The 24855-nt window shown below is 61.0% G+C and overlaps 3 protein-coding genes and 1 long non-coding RNA gene across 10 annotated transcripts; 3 read left to right on the top strand and 1 right to left on the bottom strand.

The window, feature by feature from the left end:
• Positions 1-362: 362 nt before the first annotated feature.
• Positions 363-12150, top strand: CLK2 (CDC like kinase 2). 3 transcript variants are annotated; one of them, XM_030291531.4, is made up of 13 exons: positions 363-542; positions 3294-3463; positions 5766-6000; positions 7615-7708; positions 8057-8123; positions 8429-8545; positions 8744-8910; positions 9319-9413; positions 9689-9818; positions 10511-10593; positions 10803-10882; positions 11044-11134; positions 11461-12150. In XM_030291531.4, exons 2-13 carry the CDS (start codon positions 3294-3296, stop codon positions 11641-11643), a joined length of 1512 nt encoding a protein of 503 aa, XP_030147391.4. In that variant the 5' UTR covers positions 363-542; the 3' UTR covers positions 11644-12150. The 3 variants fall into 3 exon arrangements, with proteins under 3 accessions (XP_030147391.4, XP_030147390.4, XP_030147392.4); XM_030291530.4 differs by having other exon boundaries at positions 7612-7708; XM_030291532.4 differs by lacking the exons at positions 363-542; positions 3294-3463; positions 7615-7708 and having other exon boundaries at positions 5862-6000.
• Positions 11720-17984, bottom strand: LOC115498474 (uncharacterized). 3 transcript variants are annotated; one of them, XR_005982540.2, is made up of 4 exons: positions 17844-17984; positions 12925-13067; positions 12155-12207; positions 11720-12044 (listed from the first exon to the last, which is right to left on the bottom strand). It is a non-coding gene; the product is annotated as an uncharacterized lncRNA (long non-coding RNA). The 3 variants fall into 3 exon arrangements; XR_012052010.1 differs by having other exon boundaries at positions 17827-17965; XR_012052011.1 differs by lacking the exon at positions 17844-17984 and adding an exon at positions 14322-14448.
• SCAMP3 (secretory carrier membrane protein 3) lies at positions 14017-16943 on the top strand. Its single transcript, XM_030291563.4, has 8 exons — positions 14017-14224; positions 14343-14462; positions 14542-14662; positions 14743-14871; positions 15003-15162; positions 15296-15397; positions 15479-15596; positions 15684-16943. The coding sequence occupies exons 1-8, from the start codon at positions 14108-14110 to the stop codon at positions 15828-15830; spliced, it is 1014 nt and encodes a 337-aa protein (XP_030147423.4). The 5' UTR covers positions 14017-14107; the 3' UTR covers positions 15831-16943.
• Positions 17096-24841, top strand: ENTREP3 (endosomal transmembrane epsin interactor 3). 3 transcript variants are annotated; one of them, XM_030291496.4, is made up of 12 exons: positions 17096-17982; positions 18517-18573; positions 18670-18780; positions 18911-19009; positions 19092-19199; positions 19363-19523; positions 19612-19711; positions 19786-19870; positions 19948-20520; positions 21371-21439; positions 22442-22704; positions 23934-24841. In XM_030291496.4, the coding sequence occupies exons 1-12, from the start codon at positions 17764-17766 to the stop codon at positions 24102-24104; spliced, it is 2016 nt and encodes a 671-aa protein (XP_030147356.4). In that variant the 5' UTR covers positions 17096-17763; the 3' UTR covers positions 24105-24841. The 3 variants fall into 3 exon arrangements, with proteins under 3 accessions (XP_030147356.4, XP_030147355.4, XP_030147353.4); XM_030291495.4 differs by having other exon boundaries at positions 18884-19009; positions 21374-21439; XM_030291493.4 differs by having other exon boundaries at positions 18884-19009.
• The last annotated feature ends 14 nt before the right edge of the window (positions 24842-24855 follow it).

Genomic DNA, 24855 nt, shown 5'->3' with positions numbered 1-24855 from the left:
GGCCCCGGTACCGGCGGGGGAACCGGGGAGGGGCGTGGCTTCAAGAGAGAGGGGCGGGGCTACAATTATAGACCACGCCCCTTCTATCTGGCCACGCCCATCGGTGGCAGTGAGGCGAAGGGGCGTGGCTTGGGATGAGATGGGCGTGGCTTATGGGCGGGATATCAGCATAGGCCACGCCCCTCCGCTGTCAGGAGAGGGGGTGTGGCTTCGTGGAGGAGTGGGCGGGGCGATTTACACAGGCCACGCCCCTCCTACATCACCCAGCATTGATGGGACGGGGAACGGGGCGTGGCTTAACGAGAGGAGATATGGGCGGGACCCTCGTGTTTAACCCCGCCCATCGCGGCGTGACGCAGCTCCGCGCGCCTGCGTGCGTGCGTGCGTGCGTGAGCGCGTACGTGCGCGCGCGGCCCCGCGGGCTGGCAGGACCCGGATCGGCGGCGGCGGCGGCGGCGGGAGCTGGAACGGGGCCCCCGGGGCCCACGGCCGCCATCACGGATTTCCTGTGGGACAAGCGCACCGGGCTGGCTGCCAGGACGGTGCGAGGCCGCGCGGGGCGGGGGCGGGCTGGGTAGGCCGCGGGCGGTGAGGGCGGCGCGGGGCGGGCCCGGTGTGCGGTGTGCGGTTCCCGGTTTGTGGTTCCCGGTGTGAATCGGCGGCTTTGGGTGCTCCCGCGGGGGCAGCGCGGCTGGATGGCCCCGGGGAACCGGGTGGAGGCCTCCCCGCTGAGGCCGCCCCGCCCTCTCCCGGTGTCCCGGTGCTTCCGGCCCCGCCCGGCGCCGCCGCCATCAGCGGCCGCAAACCGGTTCCAGCCCCGCTGTTGGTTCCGTGGATTCGGGGCTTGGCGGGCCGCCAGCGCCGCTCCCTTCTCTCCGCGGTTCGAGGCTCGGGGGCAGCCCGGTAAAACCCCGGTGCTGGCGGTACCGAGCCCGTTCCCCCGGTCATCCCGGAGCCGGTTCGGCCTGTCCGAGCCCTGCCGGTGATGTCAGCGCAGGGCGGGGACGGGGACGCAGCCAGGGGCGATTTGGATGGGGGAAAATTGCGGCTTCTCTCGCGGCCGTGGCACGGATCGCCCACAGGAGCTGTGGCTGCCCCATCCCTGGGATGTTTAAAGGCAGTTTGGGCGAGTACCGGGGCGAGCTGGGCTAGTGGAAGGTGGCCCTGAGTGAGCTTTGAGGGTCCCTCCCATTTAACGTTCTATAATTCCAAAATCCGCGTGGGGAATGTTGGAGAGGCAGGGTGCGAGGGGCTGTGCCCGCTGTGCCACCTCACCTCGGTGTCCCCTCGGCTCCAGCCTCTCATTTTCCCCCAGATGAGCAGAGCTGAGGGTCTGCAGGGTTTTGTTGATGTCCTTTGGGAAGGGAAGGTTTGCAAGTCCTGATGTCCTTCCCCAGGACACCCCAACAACCCCACCCTGTGCATCCCTGGGAGCGTTGTCCAAACCCTCCTGGGGTTGGGATCATTCCCTGGGGAGCCTGGGCAGTGCCCAGCAACCTCTGGGGGGAAAAACCTTGTCCTGAAATCCAACCTAAACCCCCCTGACACAGCTCCAGCCGTTCCCTGAGGTGCTGTCACTGTCACAGAGCAGAGATTGGAGCTGTCTGTCCTGAGGAAGCCCCCTGAGATCTCTCCTCAGTGCCAGCTGAACAGACCAAATACCCCCAGCTGCTCCTGGTGTGCTCCCCAAGCCCCTTCCCCACCCTTGGCAGTAAACCTGAGGCATCTCTTGAGGAGCTATTCTCTGGATTATGCCTTTTTCTGACCCAGAAATGCATCAGCTGAGAGGTGTTTTAAAAACTTTTATTCTATTCTCAGTCTCATGTGAAGGGTGAGACAATACAGGTGTTATAATCCACGCCATCACAATCAGATTCTAATTATTTTTTTTAATTACAGTACATTATAATCATTTTTTTGGCTTATCAGTTTTAGCCACACCATGCTGTAAATACCTTAAAGCAAATAGTTTAAAATTACCCCTCATGGGTCCTACTACAATGCATCTTTCATAGTTCTATTTCTCCAAAGTATCTGGTCTTATTTTCAAGGCCACCTTTTGGAACTTCTGTCAGGCTTAGGTTCCTGCTGTCCCTATGGGTGTCTCACTGTCCCTACTGTCCCCACGGGTGCCCCACAGGTCCCTGCTGTCCCCATGGGTGTCTCACTGTCCCTGCTGTCCCCACAGGTGCCTCACAGGGTCCCTGCTGTCCTCTTGGGGTCCCTGCTGACCCCATGGGTGCCTCACAGGGTCCCTGCTGTCCCTGTGGGTCCCTGTTGTCCCCACAGGGACTTCACAGGGTCTCTGCTGTCCTCATGGGGTCCCTGCTGACCCCATGGGTGCCTCACTGTCCCTGCTGTCCCCACGGGTGCCTCACAGGGTCACTGCTGACCCCATGGGTGCCTCACAGGGTCCCTGCTGTCCCCACAGCTGCCTCACAGTCCCTACTGTCCCTGTGGGTCCCTGTTGTCCCCACAGGTGCCTCACAGGGTCTCTGCCAGCCTCACAGGGTCCTTGATGACCCCACGGGTGCCTCACAGTCCCTGCTGACCCCATGGGTGCCTCACAGGGTCCCTGCCATCCTCACAGTGTCCCTGCTGTCCCCGTGGTGCCTTGCAGGGTCTTTGCTGTCCCCACAGCTGCCTCACAGTCCTTACTGTCCCTGTGGGTCCCTGTTGTCCCCACAAGGGCTTCACAGGGTCTGTGCCATCCCCACAGGTGCCCCATTGTCCCTGCTGACACCACAAGTGCCTCACTGTCCCTGCTGTCCCCACAGGTTCCTCATAGGGTCCCTGCTGTCCCCATGGGTGCCTCACTGTCCCTGTTGTCCCCACAGGTGCCTCACAGGGTCCCTGCTGACCCCACAAGTGCCTCACAGTCCCTGCTGTCCCCACAGGGTCTCTGCTAACCCCATGGGTGCCTCACAGGGTCCCTGCTGTCCCCACGGGTGTCTCAGTGTCCCTGCTGTCCCCAGGGATGTCCCAGTGTCCCCAGGGGTGCCTGACCATCCCTGCTGACCCCATGGGTGCCTTGCAGGGTCCTTGCTGTCCCTACAGGTACCCCACAGTTCCTGCTGTCCCCACGGGTACCCCACTGTCCCTGCTGACCCCATGGGTGCCTCACAGGGTCCCTGCCATCCTCACAGGGTCCCTGCTGACCCCACGGGTGTCCCAGTGTCCCTGCTGTCCCCACAGGGTCCCTGCTGTCCCCACGGGTACCCCACTGTCCCTGCTGTCCCCAGGGGTGTCCCAGTGTCCCCAGGGGTGCCTGACCGTCCCCGCTGTCCCCGCAGATGCCGCACTCCCGGAGGTACCGCTCGTCGGAGCGCAGCAGCCGCGGCAGTTACCACGAGCGCTACCGGAGCCGCAAGCACAAGCGGCGGCGGACGCGCTCCCGCTCCAGCAGCAGCGAGCGGGACCGGCGGCACCGGCGCGAGGACAGCTACCACGTCCGATCCCGGAGGTGAGGGCTCCCCTCTGGGCTGTCACCCACTGCAGGTGGCACGGGGACACGTCTGGGTGGGTTTGGGATGTCTCCAGAGAAGGAGGTGCCAGGCTCGCCCTGAGTAGCTGTTCTGGTGCTCTGCCACCCTTCCTTGTGGTGAGGTAGTGTTGGTGTGGTTTAATTTATGGTTTTGCTCCCTGTTCTGTTGCTGGGCACCACTGAAATGTGTTTGGCACCATCCTGGCACCTGCCTTGGAGATACTGATGTGGGATGTCTATAGAGAGGGGACCCCATGCTTGCCCTGGGCAGCTGCTCTGTCACCCTCCACGGGAAGAACTTCTTCCCTGTGTTGAGGTGTGGTTTAGTTTATGGCTTTGCTCCCTGTTCTGTTGCTGGACACCACTGAAATGTGTTTGGCACCATCCTGGCACCTGCCTTGGAGATATTGAGTTGGATGTCTTCAGAGAGAGGACCCCATGCTTGCCCTGGGCAGCTGCTCCAGTGCTCTGCCACCCTCCACGGGAAGAGCTTCTTCCCTGTGTTGAGGTGTGGTTTAGTTTATGGTTTTGCTCCCTGTTCTGTTGCTGGGCACCACTGAAAAGTGTCTGGCACCATCCTGGCACCTGCCTTGGAGATATTGATGTGCAATAATGAGATTTCCTCTCAGTCTTCTCCAGACTAACGAGGCCCATCTCCCACAGTCTCTGCTCATTAAGAGAGATGCTTCAGTCCCTTAATCATGGCCTAGTCATCCATACTCACCCAGGTTCCATGTGACCTGGGCCTGCTCTGAGCTGTCACAGCCTGGGCAGTGCTTGTCACCAAAGCCCCTCACTCCCTTCCTGGGGAAACTTCCCTGTCCTTCCACCCAGGAGCCCCTCTGGCAGTGCCACTCCACCTCCTGAGCTGGGACTGAGCCCACAGAGGTGGCTTCAGTGACCCAATATGACTCCCTGCACACCCCACGGTCCCAGTCAGACCAGTTTTCTTACTGGCTCAGCCCTGGTTTCTCACAGCAGAGTCTCAGACATCTCAGTCCTTAAAAATGTTTAATCTTGGTGCAATAACAAAGTTCACAGCTCTGGCTGGTGCCTTCAAGGAGGGACCTGCTGAGCTTTTATCCCTTCACAGTTTCAGTACAGGAAGATTTGGGGTCCTCAGCTCAGAGTGTCCCTCAGTGTCCCTGAGAAATTAGGCTGGGAGAGTTTTCCAGCCTGGAGAAGAGAAGGTTGTGAGAGAATTTGGGCTGGGAGAGTTTTCCAGCCTGGAGAAGAGAAGGTTGTGAGAGAAATTAGGCTGGGAGAGTTTTCCAGCCTGGAGAAGAGAAGGTTGTGAGAGAATTTGGGCTGGGAGAGTTTTCCAGCTTGGAGAATAAAAGGTTGTGAGAGAATTTGGGCTGGGAGAGTTTTCCAGCCTGGAGAAGAGAAGGTTGTGAGAGAATTTGGGCTGGGAGCGTTTTCCAGCCTGGAGAAGAGAAGGTTGTGAGAGAAATTAGGCTGGGAGCGTTTTCCAGCCTGAAGAAGAGAAGATTGCAAGAGAATTTGGGCTGGGAGAGTTTTCCAGCCTGGAGAAGAAAAGATTGTGTGACCTCACAGCACCTTCCAGTATTAAAAGGGACCTACAAGGAAACTGGAGAGGGACCCTCCATGAGGAGCTGTAGTGATAGGACAAGGAATAATGGGTACAAATTGAAAGAGAGGGAATTTAGGCTAGGCTTGGGAAGATCTTCCCTGTGAGGGTGGTGAGACACTGGCACACAGGTTGGATGTGGATGCCCCAACCCTGTCAGCGTTCAAGGCCAGATTGGACAAGGCAGTCTGGTCTAGTGAGAGGTGATGATGATGATCTTCAAGTCCATTCCAACCCCTCAGCATTCCCCGATGTAGGAATGTGACCTCTGTTGATGGAGTGACTAAATTATTATTTGTCTGCTTAAAAAGGCAAAAAGCCCAGAAGTTTCTTATCTCTATTTGGTACAAAGACACCTCATTAGACCTTTGGGACTTCACCTTAGACCTGGGGTTGCCCAACTTGACACAGGCCAAGAGGTCTCACTAGAAAAAGAAGAGAACAAAGGGAATAATCCCTTTTGTGGGGTGTTTTAGCAGGAACAAGAACCTCTTACCCCTGGCTCGGTTTTTCTCTGTCAGACCTTTGCTGTTTTGTCTTTTATTAAACTTTTTTCCGTTTCCAGCATTACCTCAGAAGCCATCCTGTTAATTTTAGACAGCAGAGCTATCTGGGGTGTGCTGGGTTCTCTGTGAGCTCGTAACACCCAAAAAGTAACAACATCACCCCTCCACCTCCCCCCCTGCCCAGCTACGACGACCACTCCGCAGACCGACGGGCCTACGACCGCCGTTACTGTGACAGCTACCGGCGCAACGACTACAGCCGCGAGCGGGGCGACGCCTACTACGAGCCCGAGTACCGCCACTCCTACGAGTACCGGCGCTCCCGGGACCGCGAGGGCAGCTACCGGAGCTGCAAAAGCAGCCGGCGTAAGCACAGGCGGAGGCGGCGCCGCAGCCGGTCCTTTAGCCGCTCCTCATCGGTGAGTATCCTGCCGTGCCGCGCCTGCCCTGTAACCTTTCTCTCCCAGGTGCTGAGCTGGGTAAGTAGAAAAATCACTTTATAAAGCTCTCTCCGAGTCGGCTTGAAGTGTGAGTGTGTGTGTGTGTGTTAGAGGAGTTTCGGTGCACAGCGTTCCTGCCCACGTCCCTGTGCGCCGTGGTGCCAGCTGGGCACGGGTGGCTCAGGCCCTCTCTCAGGTGGGAGGACAGGAGTGCCCTGCGAGGCTGGCGGGTCCCCAGGGTGGTGCTGCATCTCCTCACGGAGCGCTGTGAGGAGCCCCAGCCAGGCAGGATTTGTGCAAGGCTCCGACAGCCAGCGCTCAGCTGGTCCCAGTCCCAGAGAGCCTGGGACGGGTGGCTGCCCCTGTGGTCCCTGTTTCGGGCCCTGGCTCTGAGGGTTTAGATCCTCCTGGGTGGGCCCAGCTGATGTGGGCTTTGTGGAGGCGCACAGCTTTTGAAGCACTCAGCTCAGGTGGAGGCAGAACCATCCCAGGCTCTTCCCGGAAGCATCCCTGGCTTTCTCTTCTTGTCTGTTCTGCTGTTCACCTTCCACTTCTGTTAGACCCCAGACACATTCTCTGCTCTGTGTGTGGAGCTCTCAGTGTTGTCTGGTCTGTTCTGGCTCTGTGTCCAGGGAGGGGATTGGGGGCTGGATTTGGGTCCCAAATCTGCTGTCTGGTTGCTCCCAGGTATGGGGATGCTTAGCTGAGGAACCGAAGGCAGGAATTTTCTCTTCTCCGGCATAAACCTCTTATCTGCCTCATCCCAGGCTGTCCCTGTTCCCTGTTGGGTTCTGCTTCTCTTCTGGAAGTTAGTCCTTCCAGGATCAGCTTCTTTGGGGGAGGGTCTAGGAAGAACTGTCCATCTTTCCCCAGGCAGTCACTGCGAACTTTCCGTTTTGGATGGATCATTGTATCTAGAGCTGCTTTTCTGAATTCTCGGAATTCATCTTTCCCTGAGTGTCGGGGCTGGGGGAAGCTGTGTGGGCGGTTATTGGAGTGGGATAGGGGTGCCTGTGGGGGCAGCCTGGGCTTGTGCAGGACCTGCCAGCACCTGCCTCCTGCTGCCCTTGCTGTGCTGCGGCCGTGGGGCCGGGGAGCCCTTCCCCGTGGCCTCTGGCCCTCGGCGTGCTCAGGCAGTCCCCAGGACCCGAAGGCCGGTGCTGTTCCTCTCTGAGCCCCCGTGGGAGCGAGAGCAGCCAGCCCTTTCCATGCCCCTCAGCTCCCTCACTCTGACAGCTCTGCTGTCACTCTGGTTCGGGTTGGGGCTGTTTGTAGGTTCTTTTTTTTTCTTTTTTCTTTTTTTTTTTTCCTTTTTCTTTTTTTTTTCCTTTTTTTTTTTTGCTACAACGAAAAGCAAACTGTTTTTTTCTTTTCTGAGCTAGTGTGTTGTATCTTGACATGTTCCCTTGCAATATCCCTATCGTTATATATTCCTCTGTGCCGTATGAATTGGCTGGGAATCTCCTCCTGCAACCCCTCCTCAAACAACCATGTGAATTTCCAAACCAACCAATGCGTGACGCTGGCTGCTGCTGCGCTGGTTTGAAAATCTGATTGGTGAATGATGAATTCCCTGTCTGCCTGGGCCAGCAGCGGAGTCGACAGAGCAGCAGAAGGGCCAAGAGTGTGGAGGACGACGACGAGGGGCATCTGATCTATCGCGTCGGCGACTGGCTACAAGAAAGATGTACAGCCAAATCGTAACATAATTTAGCTCTCTAGTTAAGCTCCCATCGCAGTCGCAGATCTGTCTTATCTTTCTGTTTCATTTTATTTTCATTGTTTATTAAAGAGAAAAACCCTCTCCTTTTCCTTCCCCTTTTGTTAAAGCTACGTTTATATTGTGTATTGTTACTGAAGTGCCAGGGAATTAGGGCAGCTGCCTTGTGCAGCCGGTGTCAGCCTTCCGCTGCTCCGGTCTCTCCAGCTGTGTGCAGGTTAGGTGTTGCAATGCATTCTCCTCTGCCCTGTGTATCGCTGCAGCCAGGTCCTGCTCCCTCTCTCAGCTCCTTCCCTCTCCTTCTCTCCCTCCCAGATGAGATTATCAGCACCCTGGGGGAAGGCACCTTCGGCAGAGTGGTGCAGTGCATGGATCACCGGAGGTATGTGGGGAAAGGAGAGACCACAGCTGGAAATGGAGCCTTGGCCCATGGGAGCCTGGGGGGGAAAATCAGTCTCCTGGTTTCCAATATCTGCTGCTCCAGGCTCTCACCCTGTTTGTGTTGCCCGTGTACTGGGGAAAGCTTCAGGGCTGTTTTGTAGGGAGGGAAAGGGAAACCTTTGGTGAACACCCCTTAATAATAAGCTGCTTGAGCAAGGGAGGCTGCTCAGAAGGTCCCTTTCACAGGGCACAGCCCCTGTTACCTGCTCAGGGCTCACCTTGTGCTTTCTTCTGTTTCTCCTGCAGGGGTGGTGCACGTGTTGCTCTGAAAATCATCAAAAATGTAGAGAAATACAAAGAGGCTGCTCGGCTGGAAATCAACGTGCTGGAGAAAATCAACGAGAAGGATCCTGAGAACACAAAGTGAGTGTGCTCTTGGTGCTCAGCAGGAAGGGCTGGTTTCAGGGCTGGGGTGGAAGAGGTGCTTGGTGTTGTGTGGTTAAATGTGATCCTGGATAGTTTTGGAAGCATCTTGGCTTGCTGTGAGATGCAGACTGAGCAGGGGGTGACACAGCTGAGCAGTGCCTGCAGAGCTGTTCCCAACTGGAATGTTTCTGTCAGTCTCTGTGTCAGGATGTTTGACTGGTTTGACTACCACGGCCACATGTGCATCTCCTTCGAGCTGCTGGGGCTCAGCACCTTTGATTTCCTGAAGGATAACAACTACCTGCCTTACCCCATCCACCAAGTACGGCACATGGCCTTCCAGGTGTGCCAGGCTGTGAAGTGTAAGTGTTCCTTGCTGCTCTCCCCTGCTTTGGGCTGACCTGGGGAGCTGAGTGGGTTGCACTTCTGCAACTGGTGGCCCAGAGCAACAAGTTTTTGCTGTGGTTCTGAGCATGAGCCTTCCTGTCCCTCTGGGAATGAGTGCTCTTCATTTTCTGATGCTTGTGGGCTGGCAGTAGCTCAGAGCACTCCAGCATCCACCCCCCTTCACCTTCTGGTGATCAATACAATAAATTTTGTGCTTCTGCTGAAGCATTGTGGCCTGGGCTTTGCCTGGCTGTTCACAACAGGTTGAAATGTGGGTTAAACTGGTGCCAGTATGAGCAAACTGAACCAGTGGTGGCTTTTTAGGGGGGGTGCAGCCTTGTTCTGCTTCTCTCCCCTCACCCAGACTCTCTTTGCTCCCTCAGTTCTGCATGACAATAAACTCACCCACACTGACCTCAAGCCAGAGAACATCCTCTTCGTGAACTCTGACTACGAGCTCTCCTACAACCTGGAAAAGGTAACGCACTGCCTCGACTTGGCTCTCCTCTTGGTGTCCCTGACCTTGCCAGAGGAGAGACACAGCCCCAGGGGATATGTGGGCTCCACGCAGTCCTTCAGGGCTGTGCATGACCTGCCAGGCAGTGCTGAGCGAGCCACGGTGACCCCGTGGTGGTGGGAGCTTGTTTGGGGCCGAGCTGTGGGGCTGCCAAAACTCCCCTCCAGTGGTTCCCTCAGCTGTGTAAGGCAGGGGCTGGAGCTCCCAGGTGATGGATCCCATTGTGCCCCTTGCAGAAACGGGATGAGAGGAGCGTGAAGAGCACGGCCATCAGGGTGGTGGATTTTGGCAGTGCCACCTTTGACCACGAGCATCACAGCACCATCGTCTCCACCAGGCACTACCGGGCCCCTGAAGTCATCCTGGGTAAGGTGCCACTGGGTCTGTGCCAGGGTAGGGGTGCCCCTTGAGGGCTGGGGAGTGTTGGGCTTGGCTTCCACATCATTCAGGAGCTTTGTGGGTTTGCCCTGGGAGATGGGAAGTGCTTGATTTAACAGCTTGGCAGTGCTGTTTCCTGAGAAGACCATGGCTACAGCCCTGTCATTATTCTGGGTTTGTTTCATCTGGAGAAAAGGAGGTTCAGGGGGGACCCCTCACTCTCCACAACTTCCTCATGGGGGCTTGGGCTCTGCACCCAGGGAGCAAGGGACAGGACAAGAAGAAATGGCCTCAAGTTGGGCCAGGGTTGGACATCAGGAGGAATTTTCTTCCTGGAAAGGGTGGTCAGGCATTGGAAGGGGCTGCCCAGGGAGGTTTGGAGTCCCCATTCCTGGAGGTGTCCAAGGAATGGCTCCATGTGGCACTCAGTGTCCTGGACTGGGTGACAAGGTGGGGATTGGTCACAGGTTGGAGTTGGTGATCTTGAAGGTCTTTTCCAACCTTGCTGATTCCTTGATCCATCATAAGGTGGGCGGTATATTGCCAGCAGAGCACCAGAAGCCTGGCTGGAATGGGATATTTTTTATTTTTTTTTATCAGTTATTTATTTCTAAAAGAAAGAGGGATTTGGACTCTTGGGTTGTAACTGGATCATTTATTTAAATGACATTGTTTTTCAGAGCTTGGCTGGAGCCAGCCCTGTGATGTGTGGAGTATTGGCTGCATCATCTTTGAGTATTATGTGGGTTTCACCCTTTTCCAGGTGAGAACTGTGTTGTGTGGGTATTTCCCAGCTGTGAGAGGATGCTGGCTGCTTCCCTGAGACTGATGGGGGTCCCTCCATCACTGCAGTCTTGTGGAGACACCCAAGGCATTGGCCAGGAAGGGGTTCTGGGTGGGGGAATACCCAGGGCTGGAGGCAGAACCACTGGAATCTGTTCCATGCCTTCCCTTTACATTTCTCTCTCCCAGACACACGACAACCGGGAGCACCTGGCCATGATGGAGAGGATTTTGGGGCCAATTCCTTCTCGGATGGTCCGGAAGACAAGGTGAGCAAGGCCAGCTGGGCACTGCAGGTTTGCCACCCTCCTGCTCCATGGGCAGATCCCACTTTAGAACTGCTGTGTCCCACTGGGCTGGCACCTCGCTGCTGCTGTTGCAGGGTGTGTTGTGCTCAGGTGTAACCTGCTGCCACCTCTTACTCTGGCAGGAAACAGAAATATTTCTACCACGGCCGCCTGGACTGGGATGAGAACACCTCAGCTGGACGCTACGTTCGGGAGAATTGCAAACCACTGCGGGTAAGGCAGCTTGGCCCCTGCTCAGATTCTCCCTCTGGGCAAGTTTGGGCCAGCAGAAGAGTGGTTGAAGGGATCCTTGGCTGTCCCAGCAACAGGAAGCTGCAGCAGCCTGAGTTTAATGTGAAGTGGAGGACAAGGAGAGCACGAAAAGTTCAGGAAGTGCCCGGGGAAGGGAGGGTGTGTGAAAATCTGTCAGTTTTGGATAGAGGAGTGCAGAGCTCAGCTGCAGGCTGAGTGATGGTGTGAACAAACATCCCTGAGTTTGGGGAACATCCCAGAACGGGGTGTAGCCTCCTCGAGCCTCACTTTCCCTCTCCTCCTGGCAGCGATACCTGACCTCGGAGGCCGAGGACCACCACCGCCTGTTCGACCTCATCGAGAGCATGCTGGAGTATGAACCCTCCAAGCGTGTCACCCTGGCCGAGGCCCTCAAGCACCCCTTCTTTGACATGCTAGGCATGGAGCCCAGCACAAAAATGTGGGACTCGAGCCGGGACATCAGCCGGTGACGCCACAGGTGCCAGCCAGCCCTCGGATTCTAGCCCCCGTGGAGGCCTGTGTGATTTCTATTCAGACACTTGGTGCTTTTCTTTTTGGTTTTTTTTTTTTTTTGGTTTTTTTTTTTTTTTTATACATGAGATGAACTTCCTGGACAAGTTTGTAAAGCTGTTAATATGTGAGATACTGTAAATAGCCCAGATTCTCTGTCAGCCTAGGAGCACCACGGGCCTGACCTGCTGTCGCTGCTGCCGTTCTCGTGAGGTGAGGGGGGCCTGTGTGTCCGTGCTGTAAATACCTCTTGTCCTGTGTTGCTTTGTCTCCTGTTCCTGCCCTCCTCGGTGTAAATACTCCAGGACTCGCAGCTCTCTGTAGCTTATCTGTTTCCTTGTAAGTTATGGAACTGGTGGGACTGCATGGGAATTATTTTTTGGATCAATGTCATAGCCCATCCCCACACCAGAGTTTTATAAGAATTTTGTACAGTCTTTGTGAAAAATAAATATGAAGTGAATAAAGCACCTGGTCTGGGTTTGGCCCGACAGCAGCTGAGCCTGGGGTTGTTCTACTGTTCCCTGTGGGGGAAAGGAGAGATGAAAGGAACTTTGTGATCCAGCTGCACCATCCCTGCACTGAGCAGGAGCTGCTGTTGGCTGTTGGCCACCAGATGCTGTTGTGTGGGGCAGAAAATCAGGGATTTTTCTTCATGGCCTGGGTCCATTTTTGGGGTGGGAGGCACAGAAAGGACAGTGGGACCCTCAGAGAGCTGCTCTCACCTGAAGGAACCTCTGGCTGCTGGTGGTGGCTGTTGGAAAAGAGGTTGTCAGGAGCCCACATCCAACTGTCCTACACCCACCCCAGGCCTGGTGGTGTCTTTTTGACTTTTCCCAGCTCTGCAGGGAGGCTGGGCCTTGTTTTGGGCTGTTCCCTGGGCGTTTTTGGGGCTGTGTCACAGCTGAGAGAGGGTAACAGGCTCTGCCTAACCCTCTGCTGTGGCACCACCAGGCTGTCACCGTGCAGAGGGGACAGGAAAAGTCTGATTTCACCTGGAGGGAGTGCGGGGAAGGGTGACACTGACACTGAGTGATCTCCATGGGTTTGTGATCCCAACTCTCCTCACCTTCCTGAGGCAGCAGGAGCAGCTCCTGTCCCACTGCCCCTATGCCCAGCCCCACACTGAGGCTGGAGGAGAATTAAATCGGCTTCAAGAAAATAACAAATTCATGCTGCTGACCAAAATCCAAATCCACAGATTCTACCTCTGCCAGGAGCTGCTCCAGGTTTGGGCTCACCTGTGGGATTCATATGTCACTCTCGGTCTGTTCAGAGGGTGTTTTGAGGGGACCGGGCAGGGACAGGTCGGTGTCCTGGTCCCGGGCAGGAACGGGTCGGTGTCCTGGTCCCGGGATGGGGTCACTGTGCGGTCCAGGAGCAGCTGGAGTGGAAGGATTTGGAGATTCCTATAAATAACTGCCCCAGGAGCCACAGGAGAAATTCCCCAAGTGACTCCCTGGCTGCTGTCGGTGGCAGCTGCTGGAGCGGCCCCCGCGACCCCCGGGGTAACGCCTGGATACCGGGACACCGGGGCCGCCTGGTAAGAGCAGAGAGCAGCACCGGGGGTCGGAGGTGAGGCCTCGGGGGGACACGCAGGAGGAGCCGCTGGCCCGGCAGGTCCGGTTGGGCGGGGACCGGAGCCGTGGGGGAACCGGGGGCTGTGGATACCGGGACACCGGGGTGTGACCGGGACACCAGGAGGTGACAGGCAATGGATAGCGGGACACCGAGAGGCGACGGGCGATGGAGAGCGGGACACCGGGAGGTGACGGGCGATGGATACCGGGACACCGGGGTGTGACCGGGACACCGGGAGGTGACAGGCAATGGATAGCGGGATACCGGGAGGCGACGGGCGATGGATACCGGGACACCGGGGTGTGACCGGGACACCGGGAGGTGACGGGCAATAGATACAGGGACACCGGGAGGTGACAGGCAATGGATACCGGGACACCGGGGTGTGACCGGGATACCGGGAGGTGACGGGTGATGGATAGTGGGATATCAGGAGGCGACAGGCGATGGATACCGGGACACTGGGGTGTGACCGGGACACCGGGAGGCGACGGGCGATGGATAGCGGGACACCGGGAGGCGACAGGCGATGGATACCGGGACACCGGGAGGGTCTGGGGTCCCGTCCCGGCCGCCACTGTCGGGAGGGACCCCAAAGCAAATCGGGGTTCGGTGGGGGGGGTGTGGGGGGGTGAGATGGGCGCGCCGCACGTGACCCCCGGGACACGTGGCCGCGTCACGCGCGCGCCCCGCCCCGTGGCGCGTGCGCAGCGGCCCCCTGCGGCGGGGCGGGGCGGGTCTCCACGATGACGTCACGGCGCGGCGGAGCCAATCGGCGGCGGGGAGGGGCGGGGCCTGGCGCCGGTGCCGCGGGTCCCGCGCGCTCCCGGCCCCGGTCCGGCCATGGCCCAGCGCGGCGGCCCCGCCGTGCTCCCGGACAACCCCTTCCAGGACCCCGCGGCGCTGCAGCCCCGGCCCGCCGCCGTGCTGGATGGCTACAACCCCTTCGAGAGCGACGCGGTGAGCGCCGGGGCCTGCCCGGACACCGGGGCCTGCCCGTGCACCGGATCGTCTTCCCGGCGAAGCGGAGCGCTCCCCGCTGCTGGCGCGGTCTCACCTCTATCCTCTTCTCCTACAGCCACCGCCGCCGTTCCAGACCCCCTCGGTAGCGCCGCCGCCCCCGGTACCGGCGGCCGCGCAGCCCCCGCGGAAGGCGAGTCCCACCGAGCCCCGGAACTACGGCTCCTACGGTTCGCAGGTACGGGCGGAGGCGCCGCCGGGCCGGGGGGACTCGGGCGGCGGCGGGAGCTCAGGGTTTGTGTCCCCCCCCTCCGCAGGCCTCGGCCGCCGCCGCCACGGCGGAGCTGCTGAAGCGGCAGGAGGAGCTGAACCGGAAAGCGGAGGAGCTGGACCGGCGGGAGCGGGAGCTGCAGAACGCGGCCCTCGGCGGCTCCCAGAGTGAGTGGCTGCGGGGCTGGGCGGGGATGGGAACCCCCTTGGAGCCCTCCTCGCTTCTCCTCACCCGTTTCCATCCGCAGCGAGGCTCAACAACTGGCCGCCGCTGCCGTCCTTCTGCCCGGTGAAGCCCTGCTTCTACCAGGACATCCCCGTGGAGATCCCCGCTGACTTCCAGAAGACAGTGACAACCATGTACTACCTCTGGATGGGTGAGTCTCCAGGCCAGCCTGATGGCAGGTGGAAGGATGAATGTCCTGTGCTGCTGCTGCTCTGGGGAAATTGGGATGAACAAGTGGTGGTGGGGGTTGGATTGGTTCCTGAGAGTTCTCCTCTCCCTCAGCCAGCACCATCGCTCTCTTCTTGAACTTCCTGGCCTCGCTCGCCTGGTTCTGCGTGGATCCCACGTCCGGGTCTGGGTTTGGCCTCTCCATCCTCTGGGCTCTGCTCTACACGCCCTGTTCCTTCGTCTGCTGGTATCGGCCCATGTACAAAGCTTTCAGGTGTGTCCCTCAGCCCTGTGCTCGGGCTCCTGGGGGCCTCTGCCTCTGTTCCACCCCGAGCTCCCCGTTCTCCTTTAAGGAAAATTTGAGAGCTTCCTCCTGTGGCCTAACCTTACCCATTTCTTCCTCCCAGGAGCGACAGTTCCTTCAACTTCTTTGTCTTCTTCTTCGTCTTCTTCGCCCAGAACGTGATGTATGTGCTGCAGGCCATTGGCATCCCAAACTGGGGATTCAGGTGCGCCGTGTGCTGACCCTGGCAAGGCAAGAGGCGGGTGGGGGAGAGGGAATTTGGGGACAACAACCTCTTGTTTTGCAGTGGCTGGATCCTGAGCCTGATAGCACTGCGGACTAACACGGCCGTGGCTGTGATGATGATCCTGGTGTCCTTGTCCTTCACTGTGGTGGCTGTGTTGGGGATCATTATGCTGAAAAAGGTGGGTTAGGATCAAAACCTAGAGCTGTCACTTTGTGGGGAGGTTTGGGCCATCACAACTCTGTTTACTCCCTGCTCCTGCCCTCAGATCCACTCTCTGTACCGCCGCACGGGTGCCAGCTTCCAGAAGGCCCAGGAGGAGTTTGCAGCCGGGGTCTTCTCCAACCAGGCCGTGCGCACGGCCGCGGCCAACGCCGCCGCGGGCGCGGCCACCAACGCCTTCCGTGCCCCGTAGCCCCGCGGGTGCCCGGCCCTGCCCCTTCCCGGCGCACGGGAGCTCTTCCCGAGGAAGAGGAAACCCGAGTCGCACTTTCACTGGATCCCCGTGCGTGCATCAGCTGTCAGAGGCTGCCTCATCCCAGCTTGGAAGTGCTGGTGCCTGAATCGTCTGCTGCTCTTAACCCCCTTTCCTCACGGACAGAGGCTGTGCTGGTTTGTGCTGGTCCCCTCCCCTCAGCACACTGGGGGGAGAAGGGTGGGGAGTGCTGAGGACGAGCCCTGAGCCATCGCCCGCCCTTCCAGCACCAGCTGCTGAGGGTAGGAGCCTCCTCCAGATGGCTGGAATGCTGCTTCCAGGGATTGGAACTTGCCTTCCTTGTGCTCTCCTGTTTCCCCACCTGGTGATGACACTTGTGTGCCCCGGGGTGTGGAGGGTCCCCTGCCCCCCTGTGTGCCCAGGGACCCCCATGCTCCGCCAAGAACGTCATCCCCCTCTTCCTCCTGGGGCTTGCTCCAGTGGGATGAGGATGGGGCTGGTGCTTTCCCCAGGGGGTGTTTCGTCCTTTTGTCCTGTCCCTTTCCCCATCCTCTCCCTCTCTTCAGGCCCAGGGATGAGGAGAGCAGGGCAGGGACAGGCAGAGCTCAGGCAGCTGCTGCTTGTGGGGATCCTGCCTTTCGCCTGTTGGAACCCAAAGCTGGGCTGGGTGCCGAGGAGGAGCCCTGGCGTTTACATGGCACCCCCTTGCCTCCAGGGAGGGCTGAACAGCTCCTCCAGTCCCCCTCCCCACCCGCTTCCAGGACTGTGACCCCTTGCTGCCCCCAGCACCCTTCAGCCAAGGCCTTCACGCTCCTCGGGGGCTGAGCCAGCCCCCCTTACCTGCCCTCTGTCCCCTGCCCTGGTGTCCCTGGGGATTCCCAGGACAGGTCTCCTGCATTCTGCTTCAGTCCATCTCCTCTCGGATGCTCCGGGGCTGGCGAGAGGCTTTGTGCCTTCAGCTGTGGGGGTCGGTGCCCTCCCGGTCCCGCTGCGACCGGGGCTCCTCCGGGGCTCCCACCTCCTTCGCTGCTCCCCGTGTGCTGTTCCCGAGCGCTCCCGGTTTATTTAAGGAATAAATGAAGGTTCACTCCGTTCCTTCGCCATCTCCGTGCGCCTACCGGGGCTGGGGGGAGCCGCTGCCGGTGCCGCCGGTGCCGCCGCTCCCGGGGGTGGTGCGGGTGGACTACAGCTCCCGTCGTGCCGCACGGGGCCAGCCCCGGAGCGGGCGCGGCCAAGCATCCTCCGGCCCGTGGGACCGTCCCCGCCGCTCCCGGCGGTCCCCGAGGGCACGGCGGCAGCGGCGGCGGCGGCGATGCTCGTCCGCAGCCTTCCGCCGTCCCGGCGTCCCCGCCCGCCGCTCCCCGCGGCACCGGGGCTGCGGGGCGCGGGGCGGACGGACCGCCGGTAGCCGCCCTCCCCTACCGGTACCGGCCCGGTAGCGGCACCCAACCCTGCGCCCGCCGCCCGCGGAGGATGCTCCGGTGCGGACCGCGGCTCCCGCCTGCTGCCGCTGCCCCGGGGGCCGCGTCCCGGGCGGCGGCTCCCGGTCCCCGCGGGGCGGGATGAGCTCCCGGCGGGGGCCCGGCGCTCCACCGACGGCCACGGAGGAGGCGGCGGTCCCGGGGCCGCGCTGTGTGTCCGGTCGGCGGTTCTAGGCCCGCCCCGGTCTGGCGAGGCCGGTTTTTACTCCACGGAGCTTCTGGCGGCCCCGGCTCCGCGTGTCCGTGGGCGCTGCCCGAGCCCCCCCGCCCGGGGCAGGGAAGAGGCACCGTCAGCATCCTCCGGCAGGCCGAAAGGTGGAGCCCGGCCCGTTCCCGCAGAGCGGCTGCTCCCGCTCCCCGCGGTCCTGGCGCGGTGCCGCCGGTTGCCCCGGGGCTCCGGGGCCGGCCCCGAGCCGCCGCCCGCCGCGGCCATGCCCTCCCCCACCGACTCCAGCCGCTCGCTGACCGGCCGCAGCTCCCGCAGCCTCACCCACCTCCGCCTCCAGCGCACCTGGCTGCAGGTCCTGCTGGTGCTGGGTCTCGTGCAAGCCATCCTGGGCGTCCTCATCGTCACCTTCAGCCTGGTGGCGGCCACCATCACTCCCTCCACCAGAATCCGTCACTCCTGCCCGTCCTGGGCCGGCTTCTCGGTGAGTGCGGGGCCGAAGGGGCTGCGCTGCTCCCTGGGGGCTGAGCTGGCCGCCGGTCCCCGGGGAGGGCAGCCCCGCTGCTCCCCCATCCTCTGCCCGTGGCTGCCGCGGTGCATTGTGGGAGTATCCCAAGGGCTCCCCCAGGGTGACTGTGTGAGGGATGGGGACCCCCAAGAGGTGCGGGGGGACTGTCCTGGGCTGGGAGGGGCGTGGGGCACCACAGTGACAACAGGGCAGGGACAGGGTGGCGATGGTGGCTCTGCTCTGTCTGCTGGGGATTGGGGTGAGGGCATCACCCGGGGTCCCCCGTGGTGATTGTACAGCACGGATCCTGGCCTGGCTTTGCTGCCCAGCCCTGAATCAGCAGTTTCTCCCATCTTGTGGCGCCAGGGCTGCTCCCACAGCCCCACTGCTGCTGGGCTGGCTCAGGCCTGCAGGGACCAGGGGGCTCTGCCCGTGGGCAGGGGCTGCTCGGGGTCCCGCTGCCTGGCAGAGCTTCTCCCCGTGCTCACCCCGGCGCTTGTGCACCTGCAGCTGGCACTGTCCGGGCTGGTCGGCGTCATCTCCTGGAAACGGCCGCTCACTTTGGTGGTAGGTGTTGGGGGGACCAGGATGGGGAGGCTGAGGAACACCCCCACCATGCTCTGGGGTGTGCAGCCCGCAGCCCCTCCTCTCCTCCCGCTGCAGATCGCCTTCTTCGCGCTGCTGTCGGTGCTGGGCGTCATGCTGAGCCTGGCTGGCTCCATCCTCTCGTGCCAGAACGCGCAGCTGGTGAAGACCCTGGAGGCCTGCGAGAGGGTGAGGCTGAGCAGAGACCCCCGGGCCTCCCTGGGGACACGGGGAGCTGCAGGGCTGGGGTTGGGTGTGCTGGTGGCTTCCTGGCAGCGTTTCTTGTCCCCAGGAGAGGGACACGTGTGTCTGCTGCCAGGCCCGCTCGGAGCCCCCGCCCGCCTCCTGCAGCCAGCAGAGCGAGATGCTGACCATGTTCCCCAACCCCAACTGCCGGAGCATCCGTGTGGCACTCAAGGTGGAGGAGCAGGGGGATGCAAGGGCTCCCTGGGAAGCGGCCACGCTCTGCGGGCTCTGCAGCTCACCCCACTGCTCCCCAGGATCTCCTCTTCAGTGTCTGTGGCTTGACCATCTTCTCCACCGTCATCTGCATGCTCTCTGCTGTCGTGTGCTGCATCCAGATCTTCTCCCTTGACATTGTCCATGTGGTGAGTGCCAGCTCTGGCCCAGGGCTGGGGAGCACGGGTGGTGCCTGGGGTGCCAGGGCAGGACCTGGCCCCAGCCAGCTGCAGATGAAAGCCCAGGATGCACATCCCGTGCTGGATCTCTGGGCAGGAGGTCTCAGCTCTCCCTTCTCCCCTCTCCCCGCAGCTGGTCCCACAGCGCTCGAGCTCTGTGACGTTGGAATGCACGTCCCCACCTGACACCTTTCTGCAGAGCATGATGGACTTCGAGGAGTTTGTGCCTCCAGTGCCGCCACCCCCCTACTACCCACCTGAGTACACCTGCAGCTCCGAGACTGATGCTCAGAGGTACCAGCTGGGAGCAAGGCTGGCAGGGCAGGGGGCCCAGGCTGGGCTTGTCCCACCCAGTGTGGCTTTTCTGCTCTTACCTCCGCAGCATCACCTACAACGGCTCCATGGACAGCCCCGTGCCCCTCTACCCAACCGATTTCCCCCCATCCTACGAGACTGTGATGGGGCTGCGGGGGGACAGCCAGGTGGGGGCCGTGGGGCCGTGGGGAGGGCAGGGTGGGCTTGTGCTCAGCCGAGCCCTGAGCCTGCTGTCCCACAGGTCACCCTGTTCGACTCGCAGCTGACTGAGAGCTCCCACGCCTGCACCTGCGACCGTGTCCCCTCCATCGTGCTCAGCGGGGAAGGTGAGCGTTCCCCCTGGGCACGGGGATGGCAGCGGGGCCGTAGCAGCTCCTCAGCGGTGCTCATCCTCTCCTTGCAGTCTCCATGGACAGCGGGTCGCTGATCATGTCCGAGATCATGGACATCCCCGGGGACAGCAGCCCCTCGGAGGACTCGTGCCTGCTGGAGCTGCAGGGCTCCATGCGCTCCGTGGATTACGTCCTGTTCCGCTCCATCCAGCGCAGCCGCGCCGATTACTGCCTGAGCGTGGACTGCGTGCAGTGCAGCCACCACGCCCGCAGCCCCACGCTGGCCTTGCAGGGTCCCTTTGAGGAGACCCCCCAGCCCCGCGTGCGGGGTGAGCGATCCTACTCCTGCTCCACCGCGGAACCCGGCCCCGATGGCGTTTTGGTGGGGGGAGCCGTCACCCACAGCTGCAACAGGCTGGTGGGGCCGGCGCGTTGTGCCGGGCCCTGCTTCCCCGAGGTGCGCCTCAAGGACAAGGGCTCCACGCCGCGGGGACGCGGGGGTGGCCGTCCCACGGACACCGCCACCGGCCACCCCCGGCGCAACAGCGAGACCTCCTGCCCCTCGTCCCCGGCCCCGGGGCTGGCCCCGCGTCCGCTGCTGAGGGCACAGAGTGACCCCGGCGTGCCCATGCTTGGCCGTGCTGGTAGGTGACAACCAGATGTGGGGTGGGATGGGATGGGATGGGATGGGATGGGATGGGATGGGATGGGATGGGATGGGATGGGATGGGATGGGATGGGATGGGATGGGATGGGATGGGATGGGATGGGATGGGATGGGATGGGATGGGATGGGATGGGATGGGATCAATGGAATGGGATGGGATCAATGGAATGGGATGGGATGGGATGGGATGGGATGGGATGGGATGGGATGGGATGGGATGGATGGGATGGCATGGCATGGCATGGCATGGCATGGCATGGCATGGCATGGCATGGCATGGCATGGCATGGCATGGCATGGCATGGCATGGCATGGCAGGCACATCCTGCTGATTAGGAGGGAGAAGACTCATCCTTCTACCTGGTGGGGAGAAAGGATGGAACATGATGGGATAAGATGGAATGAAATAGGAAGGGGAAGGAGATCACTTCCAATGGAGAGGGAGAGGACTCATCCATACACCTGAGTGGGATGGGTTGGGTTGGGATGGGATGGGATGGGATGGGATGGGATCCATGGGGTGGGATAGGATCCATGAGGTGGGATCCATGGGATGGGTTCCATGGGATAGGATGGGATGGGATGGGATGGGATCCATGGGGTGGGATGGGATCCATGGGGTGGGATCCATGGGATGGGATGGGATGGGAGCATGGTGGCCTCTGTGCGGTGCAGCCACGGCGTTTGGCTGTGTTTTGCTGCGGCTGGGTGGGATTAGAGCCGGTCTAGAAGGAATGGGGGGAGCAGGGGAGGTCTGCTGGCCTGGGAGCTTGTGCTGCCTGGGGTGTGCACAGCTGCTGAGGCCTGAGGGCTCTCTCTGCTCCCAGCAGATTTCAGGGAAGTACTTTATACCAAAGCACTGGAGGACACCGTGTCCGACTCCTCCGCTGATACAGGTCAGGGCACTGGGATGTACTGGGATACAAAGGGGGCATGGGATGGGGTGTCTGTAACCCTCTGGGGATTGAGCTCACCCTGTTGGGGCTGGAACAATGGTGGGACTGCTCCTGCTGACTGGGCATGGGAGACAGCAGGACTCCAGGCCTCTGAGGATGGGTCTGCTGGGAGCAGCATCCTGGGGTCTGACAGTGGGGAGAGGTTCATCAGGGCAGTGTCCTGGGTCTGATGGTGGGGATGGATCCCTCAGAGCTGTGTCCTGACTCTGACAGTGGGGACAGGTCCATCAGGGCAGTGTCCTGTGCCTGTCAGAGCAGTGTCCTGGGTCTGATGATGAGGACAGGACTGTCAGAGCAATGTCCCAGGTTTGATGGTGGGGATGGTGGGGATGGATCCATCAGAGCAGTGTCCTGACTCTGACAGTGGGGACAGGTCCATCAGAGCAGTGTCCTGGTTCTGACAGTGGGGACAGGTCCATCAGAGCAGTGTCCTGGGTCTGATGACGAGGACAGGGCTGTCAGAGCAGTGTCCTGACTCTGACAGTGGGGAGAGGTTCATCAGGGCAGTGTCCTGCCTCTGACAATGGGGAGAGGTTCATCAGGGCAGTGTCCCAGGTCTGATGGTGAGGGTGGATCCATCAGGGCAGTGTCCTGTGCCTGTCAGAGCAATGTCCTGGGTCTGATGACGAGGACAGGGCTGTCAGAACAGTGTCCCAGGTTTGATGGTGGGGGTGGATCCATCAGGGCAGTGTCCTGTGCCTGCCAGAGCAGTGTCCCAGGTCTGATGACAATGACAGGACTGTCAGAGCATTGTCCCAGGTCTGACAGTGGGGAGAGGTTCATCAGGGCAGTGTCCCAGGTCTGATGGTGGGGGTGGATCCATCAGGGCAGTGTCCTGACTCTGACAGTGGGGACAGGTCCATCAGGGCAGTGTCCCAGGTCTGATGACGAGGACAGGTCCATCAGAGCAGTGTCCCAAGTCTGACAGCACCCACTCTGCAGGGCTGTGCTCCGAGGCCTGCCTGCTCCACCGTTCCCACTGTGACTCCCCGCCACTGCTCCGGGCCGGCTCCGTGGGGAAGAACAAGCTGCCACCCTGCAAAAAGGTGCCACAGCAGCTGTCAAAGACAACCACCCGCTCCCTGGGGGACCTCAAGGGCTACCGAGGCACCCGTGGGCTGGTGGCCAGGTTCCTGCAGAGACCCAAGCGCAGCCTGGCAGCTGGCACGGAGGTGTCTGGGCACAGCTTCCACGGGCACAAACAGGTGAGTTCTGGAAGCTATAGGGGATGGGCAACTCCTTCTTCCCAGAGAACCATCCACACTCACCCTCCCTTCTCTCCCCATCAACACCTCCACCTTCCCACCCTTCCTTTGTTTCTGTGTTGGCACCCTGGCTGCAGGCAGAGCGTTCTTCCTGCAGCTCTGTCCTTGCCCAGCCCTTCCTGGGGGGCAGCTCCTTTTCCTTGATCCCCACTGGAGCCACTGGAGGTGGGAAAATGGTGCCTGTTGCAATGGCTTTGGCTTTGCCCCTGAGTCACTGCAGATTTACGGGAGCCAACCTGTCCCAAATGCCAGTGTGGGCGCATGATGCACGCCTCTGCCATGCCTGTCACCTCTGTCCTTCTGCCCCGTGTGCCACTGGCCGCCCTGGAGCGCGGAGGGTCGAGCACAGGGGGGTGAATGTGGGAGGGTGACATGGGCAGGGGTGCCACGGGCAGGGTGCCATTGCAGGGGTGCCACAGGCAGGGGTGCCATGGGCAGGGGTGACATTGCAGGAGTGACATTGCAGGGTGTCATTGCAGGGGTGTCATTGCAGGGGTATCATTGCAGGGGTGTCATGGCAGGGGTGTCATGGCAGGGGTGTCATGGCAGGGGTGTCTTTGCAGGGGTGTCATTGCAGGGGTGACATTGCAGGGGTGCCATGGCAGGGGTGTCGTGGGCAGGGTGTCATTGCAGGGGTGTCTTTGCAGGGGTGTCATTGCAGGGGTGTCACAGGCAGGGGTGACATTGCAGGGGTGTCATTGCAGGAGTGTCATTGCAGGGGTGTCGTGGGCAGGGGTGACATTGCAGGGGTGTCATTGCAGGGGTGCCACAGGCAGGGGTGTCACGGGCAGGGTGTCATTGCAGGGGTGTCATTGCAGGGGTGTCATTGCAGGGGTGTCACGGGCAGGGGTGCCATTGCAGGGGTGCCATTGTAGGGCTACCACGGGCAGGGGTGCCACGGGCACGGGTGTCACGGGCAGGGATGCCACGGGCAGGGGTGTCATGGGCAGGGGTGTCATGGGCAGGGGTGTCATTGCAGGGGTGTCATTGCAGGGGTGCCACAGGCAGGGGTGCCATGGGCAGGGGTGTCATTGCAGGGGTGTCATGGCAGGGGTGTCTTTGCACGGGTGTCACAAGCAGGGGTGCCACAGGCAGGGGTGTCACAAGCAGGGGTGTCACAAGCAGGGCATCCATCCCTGGTGGCTGCAGCCCATCCCCATGGCTTACAGGTTCCCTGGAGTGCCTGGCCGGGCACAGAGCAGCCCCACGAAGGAATCCACCTGCAGAGCTGCGGGGACCTGAGCTCCACCTCGTCCCTGCGGCGGCTCCTGTCCACGCGCCGGCTGGAGCGCGGCCGCCCCCGGAGCCTCAGCGGGGCCTGCAAGGAGAGCGCGCTCTGAGGGCGTCATCCCTCCGCTGTGGGGAGGGAATCCCACTCTGGGCTCAGCCCTGGACATTGCTCGGACATTGCTGCTGCCCCGGGGCTTCGGCTGAGCCCCTTCCCCAAGCAGGGCTGGGGTTGGGGGCTGGTCCCCTTGGGGGCCGGGACAGCTGTGATGGTTATGCCCGTTCCCTGTCCTATTCCTTGTTCTGGACATGCCTGTCCCTTGCCCTGTCCCTTGTGCCAGCTGTGCCTATTCCCTGGGATGGCCACGCCTGTCCCCTGCCCTGTCCCTTGTGGTGGCTGTGCCTGACCCACGCACCGGCCATACCCGTTCCCTGTGCCAGCCGTGCCTGTGCCCTGGGGCAACCATGCCTGTCGCCTGTCCCCTGCCCTGGCCATGCTGTCCTTTGCCCTGTCCCTTTGGCTGGCTATGCTGGCTTGATCGCCACCCCTGTCCCCTGCCCTGTCCCCTCCACTGGCCGTGCCTGTCTTCTGCCTTGTTCTTTTGGCTGGCCATGCTGGCTTGATCCTCAGTCCCCTGTGCCAGCCGTGCCTGTCCTCCAGGACGACCATGCCTGTCCCTTGCTCTGTCCCCCTGTGCCCATCTCCTCTCCCGCCCGGTGCCGGTGCCGGTACCGGTCCCGGTGCTGGCCGTGCCTGTTCCTCCCCGCCCGGCTGCGCCCGGGTCGCGCTGCGGGGCCGGTCCCGCGGCCACCGCCGCTCGCTAGAGACCGAATAAAGGTGCTCACCGCCGCCCACGGGGCCGG

The sequence above is a fragment of the Taeniopygia guttata genome, chromosome 25, assembly GCF_048771995.1.
Source record: "Taeniopygia guttata chromosome 25, bTaeGut7.mat, whole genome shotgun sequence".
In the NCBI taxonomy this organism is placed as follows: domain Eukaryota; kingdom Metazoa; phylum Chordata; class Aves; order Passeriformes; family Estrildidae; genus Taeniopygia; species Taeniopygia guttata.
This window is presented reverse-complemented; position numbering and strand designations above follow the sequence as displayed.

What these genes read in the sequence shown, in the direction of transcription:
- SCAMP3 (XM_030291563.4), top strand. Translation starts at nt 14,108, where the DNA reads ATGGCCCAGCGCGGCGGCCCCGCCGTGCTCCCGGACAACCCCTTCCAG. An exon ending in ACCCCTTCGAGAGCGACGCG is followed by an intron (nt 14,225 to 14,342) that starts GTGAGCGCCGGG and finishes CTTCTCCTACAG; the next exon opens with CCACCGCCGCCGTTCCAGAC. An exon ending in ATCCCAAACTGGGGATTCAG is followed by an intron (nt 15,398 to 15,478) that starts GTGCGCCGTGTG and finishes CTTGTTTTGCAG; the next exon opens with TGGCTGGATCCTGAGCCTGA.
- CLK2 (XM_030291530.4), top strand. Translation starts at nt 3,294, where the DNA reads ATGCCGCACTCCCGGAGGTACCGCTCGTCGGAGCGCAGCAGCCGCGGC. An exon ending in CAGTGCATGGATCACCGGAG is followed by an intron (nt 8,124 to 8,428) that starts GTATGTGGGGAA and finishes TTTCTCCTGCAG; the next exon opens with GGGTGGTGCACGTGTTGCTC. An exon ending in TGGGTTTCACCCTTTTCCAG is followed by an intron (nt 10,594 to 10,802) that starts GTGAGAACTGTG and finishes TCTCTCTCCCAG; the next exon opens with ACACACGACAACCGGGAGCA.
- ENTREP3 (XM_030291493.4), top strand. Translation starts at nt 17,764, where the DNA reads ATGCCCTCCCCCACCGACTCCAGCCGCTCGCTGACCGGCCGCAGCTCC. An exon ending in TCCGAGACTGATGCTCAGAG is followed by an intron (nt 19,524 to 19,611) that starts GTACCAGCTGGG and finishes TTACCTCCGCAG; the next exon opens with CATCACCTACAACGGCTCCA. An exon ending in CGACTCCTCCGCTGATACAG is followed by an intron (nt 21,440 to 22,441) that starts GTCAGGGCACTG and finishes CCCACTCTGCAG; the next exon opens with GGCTGTGCTCCGAGGCCTGC.